The sequence below is a fragment of the Rousettus aegyptiacus genome, unplaced genomic scaffold, assembly GCF_014176215.1.
Source record: "Rousettus aegyptiacus isolate mRouAeg1 unplaced genomic scaffold, mRouAeg1.p scaffold_m13_p_9, whole genome shotgun sequence".
Taxonomy (NCBI): Eukaryota; Metazoa; Chordata; class Mammalia; order Chiroptera; family Pteropodidae; genus Rousettus; species Rousettus aegyptiacus.
In genome coordinates, this window is record NW_023416312.1 from 21,801,481 (window position 1) to 21,813,835 (window position 12,355).

At 39.2% G+C, this 12,355-nt stretch overlaps 1 protein-coding gene across 1 annotated transcript in view; it reads left to right on the plus strand.

Moving 5' to 3' along the window:
* The first annotated feature begins 202 nt into the window (after positions 1 to 202).
* Positions 203 to 12,355, plus strand: part of LANCL3 (LanC like 3) — an 83,729-nt gene continuing 71,576 nt past the window's right edge. Inside the window, exon 1 of the mRNA XM_016132734.2 lies at positions 203 to 1,006. Coding sequence (XP_015988220.2) covers positions 434 to 1,006 — 573 coding nt within the window. The 5' untranslated portion in view covers positions 203 to 433. The remainder of the gene's footprint in view (positions 1,007 to 12,355) is intronic.

Consider the following 12,355-nt stretch of genomic DNA (forward strand, 5'->3'; position numbering starts at 1 on the left):
CCGTGTCCTGCTCGTCCCTGGTCTTCCGCCGGGAAGGGAGGAGCTGAGGGCGGAGCGGGAGGAGTGGCGCGGTCTCCGCATGGGTCCTGCCGGAGATCACTTCGGCCCCTTGGAGAAGCGGCCGAGCTGCGGCGGCGCAGGAGGGGGCGGGTTCGGCGAGGGCGCGGCCTCTGGAAGTGGGGCGGACGACGCACATCCCCGCGCTCGTCCCGGCCACTCGGGATCCTCGCGCCAGCCCGGTGGCCCACTTGGCAACCCGCTCCGTGCTTCTTCCTCGCGCCCGCCTTCTCTTATCACCTCGCGTCTCAGCCTCCCGTCTCCATCCCCGCTGAATTCATTGCTATCCAAACGAAAAGCGAGAGGTGGTGCACGGGGCTGCAGACTGAGCCCTCAAGCGGACCCCGGCTCGGCATTGGGGGGCACGGACAGCAGCATGGACACCAAGCGCTGCTTCGCCAACCGCTTCGATGACTACCAGGGCAGCCTGCTGGCGGGCCAGTGCGAGGAGGCGGTGGCGCCCTTGGTCACCGCCACCATCGAGCGCATCCTCCAGGAACTGCCCCCGCTTGGGGGCGGCGCTGAGGCCCGGGGGGCAGCGGCCGCAGCCAGCAGCTGCCAAGGGGGACTGTACGGTGGCGTGGCCGGGGTGGCCTACATGCTCTACCACGTCTCTCAGAGCCCGCTCTTTGCAGCGGCTCGGGAGCGCTACCTACGGTCAGCCAAGCGCCTCATAGACGCCTGCGCCCGCGCGGAGGAGTGGGGTGAGCCGGACGCCGACACTCGCGCTGCCTTCCTGCTCGGGGGAGCGGGCGTATACGCTGTAGCCACGCTCGTGTACCACGCCCTGGGCCGGTCCGATTACGTGCAGCCGCTGGGCAAGTTCCGGGCTTTGTGTGCCGTCTGCGCACCCGTCTCCTTCCTGGAGTGCGGCTCTGACGAGCTGTTCGTGGGCCGCGCGGGCTACCTGTGCGCCGCGCTGGTACTCAAGCAGAAACTCGCCCAGGAGGTAAGAGTTAGCCCTGGCCGTGTGGGGGCGCTCGCTGCCTTCCTGGCCCTGCCTCGTCCTTCCCCCGGACTCCCGCTCTGGGAGCAGTGCCCCAGGCCATCTCCATCTCTCTTTGTTACTCTTTAGCGCTGTCGTTTCTTCACTCTCTTGAGGTTTGTCTCCCGCTCTTGTGCGTCTTTCCCATTCTCTTTTTAAGACTCTCATTTGTTGGGATTCTACGTCTTTGCACTTTTTTCATGGTTTCCACTGAACGAGGCATCTGCCCAGATACCTCTCTGCCCAATAGCTTTCTGGAGGCTCTTTCAAGAGGGTTTTAAAAAAACTTCTAAAATGAAAGGGATTTCCCTTCCTTTGACTTTCCTAGAGTACCCTTGAATGTTAGAGTACCAGAAAACTGATGGAAGTTTTGGAGGCTGATTATGCCATCATTGTTTCCATTACTCAGGTGGAGGTAAGTTGCTTCTGCGACCCCAACCCCGTCCGTAACCAAGAGTAACTGCCCAACTGTAGGAGGTCTGAAGTGCTTACTATGTTGCTTACTATTCAGTTCATCTATGGCTCTTATAAAATGGGTATCTGATTGGGGGTGCCCTCTTCTAAATATATAAACGTAAATAGATTTGTACCCCCATTGTAACCGAATATGTACTTTTCTTTTCATTTTAAAATGTGTGGTTAGGATTCTCATGGCAACAGCATACTTGACAGGGCAGGTTTTCTTAATAACTTTCCCAGTAGCTCCTTGAAGTGAATTGGATTTCACAACTGTATATAGGTTTTTTGTTTTTTTTTTTGTATTCACGTTGAATACAGCATGTATAAGAAGAGAATGTGCTAGTTCCTGTGGAGAAAAAAAATCCTTCAAAGAATCATAGTAACTAGAATTGAAAGAGAGGCTCTTTCATTCATAACCGACTGCAGCCAAAATTCTAGGGAGGAAGCGACACATTTAACTTGGATTTATTTGGTTGAAAGAGGTGTTGAAAAATCGAAGCTACACAGAGTGTTTTAAACATGTAATTAGATAACCTTTACAGAAGCAAACTTGATTTTTTTTTTTATTTATAGCAGGTGAGGTTGATTCTAGCAGAGCAGCAAAGGGCTGTGTGACAAAGTTGTCTTGAAATAGTTTGCTATGCCTCTGAGTCACTGTTATCTGCTAGCAGTTTCTCAAGGGCCCATGCAGTTGTATACAACCTTTTAGAAGGCCACAGGGCTATTTACATATCATTTGCATTACATTTGCATCTGTTCCTCAAACCTTGGAGTCTGACTGTAGGCAATTTTCAAAATTTTTTTTTTGCCCAGCTGTCTTTCTTAAACTTGCTTCTTTCCCTTTCCATGCCTTGGGGCCTTTTCCCTAGAATGGAACAACAAAGAGTGGGAGATCCATCTGGTCATACAGGTGGAAACAGACCAGGACTCCTTGCACCAAAACTGGGGTCCCAGGGCTAGTCTGCAAGGCCGATCGATCCACCAAGACATTTATTAGGACTTCTCTTCTGCCCTTCTGCAAAACTAGATCTGTCTTTTTATACTAATCAAGTTGAGGTGCTTTGGCCCCTGTTCCTAGGAAACAGAACAAGCTTTGAGTATAAAAACAAAACAAAACAAATCCCCCCAAGCTCTTAACCTGAGCAAATCAGCTAGTCTCAGTGTCAGCCTCAGGTGCAGCAATCCATGTTCAGGCTTGAAAGGGAAGTAAATGGCAGGGGCTAAGCATGCCAGGCTAGAAGCCCTTTGAGGGGAAAATAAATGTTATGCACCATCAGTAGATGATCCATAAACCTTGATTGAATTTCAAAGTTCTGTCATTTATCCATAAATAATATGTCATTATGTCCTGGATTTCTTTCCCTCCAGTGTCATTTATAGTCATTTTCTTCTGGCAGTTCTCTCTTTATCACCCTACTGTAGATCCTCTGTATACTATTTGGTACATCTTTGGCACCTAATAGTTGAATGAATGAATCACCATTTACTGGGATTAGTACAATATACTCTGAGCTAGGTTCTCTCAATCAAAGCCATTCCATGTACCTCTGAGAAACCAATCTTCTTAAAAACACTTTTCAATATGGAATTTCCTGTTTAGCATCCTGCAATGGCTCCCTATTACCTTTTCTCCAGTGGCTTCTCATCTCACAATTAGAGCTAAGACACCTAAAATGGCCGACAAGGCCCCACATGATTTGCCCCCCTGCATACCTACTCTACTTATTTTTGCTCCTTCTGCTTCAACCACACTAACCTTCTTGCTGTTTCAGGCATTTACTGTCTCAGGTTGTTCCCTTTGCTTAGAATACATATTCTCTAGCTATTTTTGTAGCTAGCTTCCTGACCTTGTATAAGTCATTCTCTCCTCAGTGAATCTTTCCCTGTCCATTTAAAACTGCAGCCCTGTCCCTGACTTATGCCACTTTCTTGCTTTGCTTTACTTGTTTTGTTGATTTATGTCTTCTCTAATTAGAATATAAGCTCCATAAGAGTAGAGTTTTTGTTTCATTGTCGTATTCCCAGCATTAAAACAATGCCTAGTACCTATTTAGGTACTCAACTTTCCTTTTTTGGTGTTGTTGCAAATAGTGTCTACTCTATGGCTTGTTTTATCATTCAGTTTTAATGGTGTCCCATTTATCAGTATTTTCCTTTATGGTGGTGCTTTTGGTGTCATATTTAAAAGATTCTTTCCTACTACCAATGTCTCAGTAAATATATGTTGAATATATAAATGAATACTGGTTAATTGCAAATTTTGCCTAAGATCAAGCTTAACCATTAGACCAGTGCTCGTTAAACTTTAATGTTCATAGGAATCTCCTGCAGGTCTTATTAATAAAATACAGATTCTGACCCAGCATGCCTGGAATTGGGCTTGAGATTCTGAATTTCTAACAAGTTCCCAGATAATGCTGATACTGCTGGTCCAGGGACCACACTTTGAATAGCAAGGCTATACAATGCTACAAAGGTTTTGGCATTGTTCCATGTATGTCTATTAAGGCATGCTATAAGATTCCATTCTATGAAGCTTGATATACTTATAAGGTCGTAGTTTAGAATACTGATTACTATATCCTACCATGCTTTCATTACGAGGACCCACAAGAGGAATTTCTCTCAGGACTTGGAAACAGGAATAGTTGTGCTCCTCCTGGAAATTGAATTTTTTGATCTTCAGAATGTGTCATCTGTGTTTTTCTGTTTATGTCAGCTACTAGGAAGCATATCACCACGACTGTGGTCTACGTAGGCTCGCATACAATGCCTCATCACAGGTACTTTTGTATGTTAGCATTTACCCCGGGTTTATCTAATTTTTTTCCTTAGTTTACCCTTTTCTGAATTTTTTTCCTTGTATTAGATTTTATTATTTGCATTTATATTTATAAGATTTAGGAATGAAAAATGTGTATGTACAGAGAGAGAATCTCTATATCCTAATATAGTCTAATATATTCTTTCTTGGTAATACTCAGCTTCGAGGGTTTGTTAAGATATCCTTGAGAAATGGGGCACTAAAGTCCTGAGAAATCACACCATAAAGACTTGTATTGGGCCTATTCTGCTTTCCATGGATTGGTGGAAATGTAACAGGGAAAAGGAAGTTAGAAAAAATAGTGATTATGGAGAGGCTGAAGGACCACAATCAAAATAATAACTGCCACTGGTGAACTTGGATAAATAATTCAACATCTTTAAGCCTCAATTTCCTCTCATAAAATGGGTTCATAATAGCTTTCTCATTCGCTTATGTTGTTTATTCATTCAGTGAATGTCACATTTTTTTATGTGTGTCAGGCACCTTTCTAGATGCCAGGATTTAGTAGTGAACGAAAATCAATACAATTATGTTGTTATAAGTGCTCGGAAGGAAGTAAACAATAACTAACTGGGGCAAGGCAGAAGGGGGCCTGCTGCTTGGCATAGATTAGTGTGGAAGACTTCTTTGCGAGGGTGATTTCCTGGCTCATCACTGAAGCAGGAGAGTGAAATGGCTCCTTTAAAAGCAGATATTCCAGACAGTGGGAACAAGGACGTAGCCCCTAAGGTGAGAAACTGCTGGAGGTTTCAAAGAAATGGAAGGTGGCCAGCATGATTGGAGCAGAATGAGTGAGGGCTAGGGGACAGAGGAGTTTGAGACTAGGTGGGAGCCCTGAGCAAGGTAAAACCAAATCTTGCCGGGCCAGGTCAGTCACAGGAGTTCATATTTGTTTAAGATTTAAACAGCCGAATGTTTTCCTCTCATTTACTTTTAAAAAGATCACTCATTTTCTGTATAGAAAGAGATCGAACAGTATTAAGAATGGTCACAAGGTAGACTGGTTACAGGGAATCTAAACCCCTTTTGTGCCAAGGATTCCTTTGTAAATCTGATGAAACGTATGATATCTCTTCTTATAATAATATTTCAGATGCATAAAGTAAAACACAGAATTACAGAGGAAGCCAATTACTTCAATATTCAGTTACCAAAACATATTTAAAGTGTGATGCTGTAATATATATGCTTCTTTATTAACATATTAAATAACAAGATTTGGCAGTGAGCCTAAGGATTATGGTACTTTTGAAACAGTGATGGGGGTCAATGATATTTTGAGGTATCTTCAACAACTGCAGTGTGATATGAATATATCTGATTTCTCTAGGTCGCAAAGTCACAAATACTTCTGGTGGTTTGTGGTCTGCATTTATAATAAAAGGAAATGCTATTTTTTTTAAAGATTTTAGAAAATATAGATGTGATTTTATTTTCCCAGCCAAAGGGGACTGGTCTGAAAGTTGCTGTGACAATTCACCCTAGATAAAGTGCCTAATGTAGTACTTGATACATGGTAGCTGCTTAATGAAATAACCACTATTCCCTTTTGCATCTACTAACAGAAAATCAAAAGTGATTCTGAACATCACATAGAAAATTATACCCAATACAAGGAATCTATCTTCCTGGATGATTAAAACAAAAACTATTGCAAGATAGGTCCTCAGCTCATTCCTAAGGCAGGTGGTTGGCAGCTATATAAATGGGGATACTTTTAGCTGCAAATAATAGAATGTTCAGTAAAAAGAAATCTAAATAATGGGAACATTTATTACATCACTTAGAAGAAATGTAGAGCTAGGCCATTCCAGAATTGGTTCAGCAACTTGGGAAGATCATCAGAACCCAAGCCCTTTCCAACGTTTTTTCCTCTGCTATTCTCAATGTGTGAGCTGTATCACACTTCAGGTTGCAGGATGGCTGCTGCTATTCCAATCATCTCATGTTCCCATACGTTCCCAAGGAGAACATGAGGGTCCGGGGCTTTTTTCTTGCATCTTTATATTTTTATCGTATAGAACATTCTATCCTTGAAGGATCTTCCTTCTGCCTCATTTCCCAGCACTTGGTCAACTGGTCACTTCTGTTTTCAGGGGAGGCTGGAAAGGTTAGTGTCCTAACCTTTATCATTGGGCACAGGTTTTGAAAAGAAAAAAGAAAGAAGAGGGGAATGCTTCTGTGTGGTTACCAAAATGTCTTCCCCTTGGTAAGGTCTGTCTTGTGACCTCCCACTTCCTTGGCTATTGTGAATAATGCTACAATGAACATGGGGATGCAGATCTCTCTTTGAGATCCTGTTTTCATTTCCTTTCAATAAATACAGATGAGATTGCTGGATCATGTTATTTCTATTTTTAATTTCTTGAGGACCTTCTATACTGTTTTACATAGTGCCTTCATCAATTTATATTTCCACCAACAGTACACAGTGTTCCTTTTTCTCCACATCCTTGCTAACAATTGTTACCTCTTGTCTTTCTGATAGCCATTCTAACAGGTGTGAGGTGATATCTCATTGTGGTTTTGATTTACATTTCTTTAACGATTAGTAATGTTGAGCACCTTTTCATGTGTCTGGTATGTCTTCTTTGGAAAAATGTCTATGCAGTTCTGCACATTTTTTAATCGAGTTGTTTGTTGTGTTGCTATTGAGTTATATGAGTTCTTTATATGTTTTGAATATTAACCTCTTATCTGAAATATGGTTTGCAAGTATTTTCTTCTATTTCATAGATTGCTTTTTTATTTTGTTGATTGTTCTTTTGCTGTGCAGAAGCTTCTTAGTTTGATGTAGTCCCACTTACTAATTTTTGCTTTTGTTGCTTGTGCTTTTGGTGTCACATCCAGAAAATCATTGCAAAACCAATGTTAAGGAGCTTCTTCCCTATGTTTTCTTTATGTTTTACAATTTCAGATCTTATGTTTAAGTCTTTAACCCATTTTGAATTAATTTTTGCGAGTGGTATAAAATAGAGTTACAGTTTCATTCTTCTGCATTTGTATTCACTTTTTCCCAGCACCATTTATTGAAGAGACTATTTTTTTCCCATTGAGTATTCTTGGCTCCCATGTCAAATATTGACTATATATACATGGGTTTACTTCTGGGCTCCTGATTCTGATTCATTGTCTATGTGTCTGTTTTTATGCCAGTACCATATTGTTTTGATTACTATAGTTTTGTAATACAGTTTGAAATCAGGAAGTGTGGTTCCTATAGCTTCTTTCTCAAGATTGCTTTGGCTTTTAGAGTTCTTTTGTGGTTCCATGTGAACTTTAGGATTATTTTTTTCGAGTACTATGTTGAGTAGGAGTGGTGAGTGTGGGCCCTTGTTTCAGATCTTAGGGGGAAAATATTCAACCTTTTATCATTGAATATGATGTTACCTGTGAGCTTCTTTTATATGCCTTTATTATGTTGAGATATGTTCCTTCTATACCCAATTTGTTGAGAGTTTTTATCATGAAGGAATGTCGAATTTTGTCAAATGCTTTTTCTGTATCTATTGAGATGATCATATGATTTTTATCTTTCCTTCTATTAATATGATGTATCACAGTCATTGGTTTGCATATGTTGAACCATCCTTGTATCCCAGGGATGAGTCCTACTTGATCATGTTGTATGATCCTTTTATGGTGTTGTTGAGTTTGGTTTGCTAGTATTTTGTGTCAGTTCTTAAATCTGTATTTATCAGAGAGATTTGGCTGTACTTTCCTTGTAGTGTCCTTATCTGGCTTTGGTATCAGTAATGCTGGTTTTATAAAATGAGTTTGGAAGTGTTCTGTCCTTTTCAGTTGTTTGGAAGAGTTAGAGAAGGATTGCTGTTAATTCTTTAAATGTCTGAATTCACTAGAAACCATTTGATTCTGGCTTTTCTTTCCTTGGAAGATTTTTGATTACCGATTCAATCTCCTTACTTGTTATTGGTCTGTCCAACTCTTCTATTTCTTCATAATTCAATATTCGTAGATTGTATATTTCTATGAATTCATCCATTTCTTTTAAGTTGTACTGTTCGTTGGTATCTAATTATTTATAGGAGTCTCTTATGTATTTCTGTGGCATCAGTTGTAATATCTCCTCTTTCATTTCTGATTTTATTTATTTGAGTCTTCTTTTTTCTTAGTCTAGCTAAAGATTTGTCAATTTTGTTTATCTTTTCAAAAAAACAATTCTTAGTTTCATAGATCTTTTTGATTATATTCCTAGTGTTTATTTCTGCTCTAATGTTTGTTATTTTCTTATAACTTGGAGCTTATTTTTTTTCTTTTTTTTAGTTCCTGGAGGTGTAATATTAGGTTGTTTAAGATCTTTATTTTCCTAAAAAATTATTACTGTCATCCTCACAAAGTAAAAATCAAACAATAAGAGAATACCGAAAGATATAGCTTGCTTCCTTGCATAAAGTACTTTGGGCATCATAGAGAAATGTCTCATTTTTTATACTGGTTTGATTTAATGGCTATACTGTAACTTAATTATTATTGATGGACATTAAGTTGATGTGTTTCTTTTTTGCTATAAAAATCAGTACTGTAAAAAATATACACATATGCTGGCAATATGCATATATACATAAATAGTATTAACATGTAATATATACATACAGACAGAAGTCTTTCTATATATATATCTTTGCCTTCTGTTGCAAGTACATATGTAGGATAAATTTTTAAAATAGTTGCTGAGTCAAAGTTTACAGATATTTTTCTCTTGATAGAGCTTATCAAACTGATTTCCAAAAAGATTACATCAGTTTCTGTTCCCTTCACCAGCGTTTGGGGGTGCCTGTGTTCCTACATTATTTTCAATACTGGGTTTCATCAGACTTTTTAATATATGACAAACTGATGGGTAGAAAATAAAGATGGAGATTTATAGGGTAGAAAATTAGTCCCCTTATTGTTGCATTCAACACTCACTGACCAAGATGCATAGGTAGTTTACTCAGTCTAGATTTGAGTGGTTCTTGTTTTATAAGCAGCTGTGTTTGTATACTGCATATGTAAACCCTTAAGTTTGTCTTGAAATGACAGTAGATTAGGGAAGTGGATTTTTTGTAGTCCAAGTACAGTTCCTGATTGCCTGATTATAGACCTGCCAGAAAGTAGGGTGCTCCTGTAGGCCACAGCTTAGATCCATTGTTGCTCTTGACCTAGAACCCTATGATTACTAAAAGGATTTAAGAACTAACATTCATTAATTACTTATTGTGTGTACTGTTGCAAGCACTTTACAAGTATTGCCATTTAATATTACTAGCAATGTTGTGACATATGCTGTACTACCTCCATCATACCCAGTGAGGGAACTGAGGCACAGAGAGGTTGTGAAATTTGTTCCAAGTTACACAGGTAGTCAGTGGAAGAGATGGGGGTCGCATCTTCCATCTCCCAGGCTGGTTGACAAATATGTGCTTTCATTTAGTGCTCCTCACACATTAATGTGCCACAAGTCTCCTGGAGATCTTGTTAAAAGTCAGGTTTTGATTCAGCAGGTCTAGGGTGAGTCCCAAGATTCTGTATCTCTAGCAAACCCCTAGGTGATGCTACTGCTGTTGGTTCATTGAGTAGACTTAAGTACAAAGCTCTGAATCACTTTATTTTTTTTTAATTTTATGGGATTACCTACTGACAAATTTGACGAATTCCCATAAAACTTCATGATTTTCATCATTTGTCCTTTGTACTGAAAATAACTTCTTCTGAAAATGCCAGAATATCAGCTCTCCAGGTTTTAGTTTATGCTAAAGGAAAGATTTCACTGCCAGGCACATATTGCAGGATTATGGACTCAACATCTTTGGGTGAATGTGTGGATTTCTTTTCCAATAAATATAATTTTGCACTGTATACAGAAGGCTTTTTAGAATTTCTTTAAAGGCCCAAATAGACATTCCAGCAGTTTTAAATTATTTTATAGTGATAAAAGAAGAGGCACTTTATTATTACATTCCCAGATCAGATATAAAATATGATCTTTATGCTCTTCATACTTTAGAATCATTCAGTTACATTTAACTGTGTAACATAAGTAATGTTGCCCCTAACTCTAAATTAGTTTAAATTGAAGCTACTTAAACATTTTCCTTTTTATTTTATTTTTTTCTGATACAATGATTTAACAAACCTACTAAAAATAATTCAGATTTCCTTAGGTATAATTTATTTATACTTTTCATTTACATACACTCCACTAAAACCTAGACTTATTTGTAATGTAATTATTTGAAGAGAGCATGGTTCATAAATTTTCTTATTATTGAATAAATAAGTTGGGGAAATTGGCATAGTAAAAATTCTTTTAAATATACTGAATTATTTATTTCCCCAGTAATTCAACCTCCTAGTGTTCTATAAGGAGTTCGTTTTAATGGAATTTCACTATATTGACTTCTGAATATGACAATGATAGTTTGTATTAATTTCTTATTAACATGACTAATTTCATTTTTGCTGATTAGTTTAATGAGTGATGTTTGTCATGTGAGTAGCTCCTACACAATATACAATGGATTTCCTCCAAGTGGTGGGGAGGACCTTTAATATCCCCATGTGGGGATGGTCTTTTGGTAAACTGGTAACAGTCCATGATGTGTCCAAGTAAGTGTTTCTCTTCATGATTCTCTTATACTAATTGATCTGTGACCTCCATTCATTAAGTAAATATACTACCTTGAATGTTTTGTTTGTCTCAAGGAAAAATATGATGTTCTCATGCATTATTTATATATATATCTAAACACTGCTTATCTTTTCCTAATTATTTTCTTTATGGATTTAGTTACTAGGGAAACCTGCCAACTTAACAGACTCATTATTCTTGGGGCGTTAACCACTTGGACAAACTGAATTTTTAAGAAGTCACTTGATCCATTCTTTTAGCAAGCTGAACAAAGAAGTGTTATGTGTAAGATCAGATTTCCTTTCTTGAATAGCTTTACCCATTTAACAACCTAGACAAATGAGTGACTTTGACATGCCATAAAGAAGCTGTTCTCCCACATGAGAGTCAGTCTTACAGACTTCACAGGTGAGACTATCTAAATGAAAGGTAGCAAAACAAATATTGGTCATAGCATTATATGCAGTTAGCTGTTACTGTGCCCATCTGCTGGCTCCGTTCCTTTGCATGGGACAGATTCCCCTGCTCAGTGGTGTGTTGAAATCTGGTGTCCATGGCAACCAAAGCGTCACCAATCTCAAAGCAAGCACTGTGGGGACCAACTGAATATCCACTAATACAATGACTTTAGGAGGGAGTCACATTCCTAACAGACTTTACAGCTGTCTAAGGCTACACAGATTCAGTACTCAACCAGAAAAGAAGTATTGTCGTTGTGCACATTTCAATAACATAATATCGCTATTTGAAATGTTTTCTTCTTTCCTTGTAAGGCAAAGAGAATTGTGCATGTATCACAGATTGCAACCATTGATTGGTTTGACTCTCAATAAAGGCATTAAAACATCTGTGGTTAAGTACAGAGCTTCTGGAGTCAGATAGTCTTGGGTATACCACAGTAGCTGGTTGACCTTAACCAAATTACTTAGCTTCTTTGAGACTTAATATCCTCATCTGCAAAATGTAATTCAAGAAGCACCTACCTTATAGATGTGCTATGAAGATCCACTGAGAATGTGCATGTTACATGCTTAGCAAAGGATCTGTTAGGCATACAGTAAAAACTATAAATTAGCCATTGTTTTATTAGTATTTCGAGTATTATCTTTAATATAAATGAGACTTTGCATTAACCAAATAATATAGGTATGATTTTGAGACATTCAGCCAGTCTAATATTACCTGTGGTGGTATTCAGAGCTGCTATGTCCCTGATCTCAACAGCAGAGCTTTGAGGTCTTTGCGAGTCCATAAAGGGGTGAAGGGAAGTATTCTCTACTCTGCTATACAGGAGATTAAAGTGAGCTGCTCAGAGGTTCTGTATCCAAGTAAATTGAATGGTCATCACCCTGAACACAAACCTGTGTGTTACTCTCTGTGCTGTGCTACCTCCAGG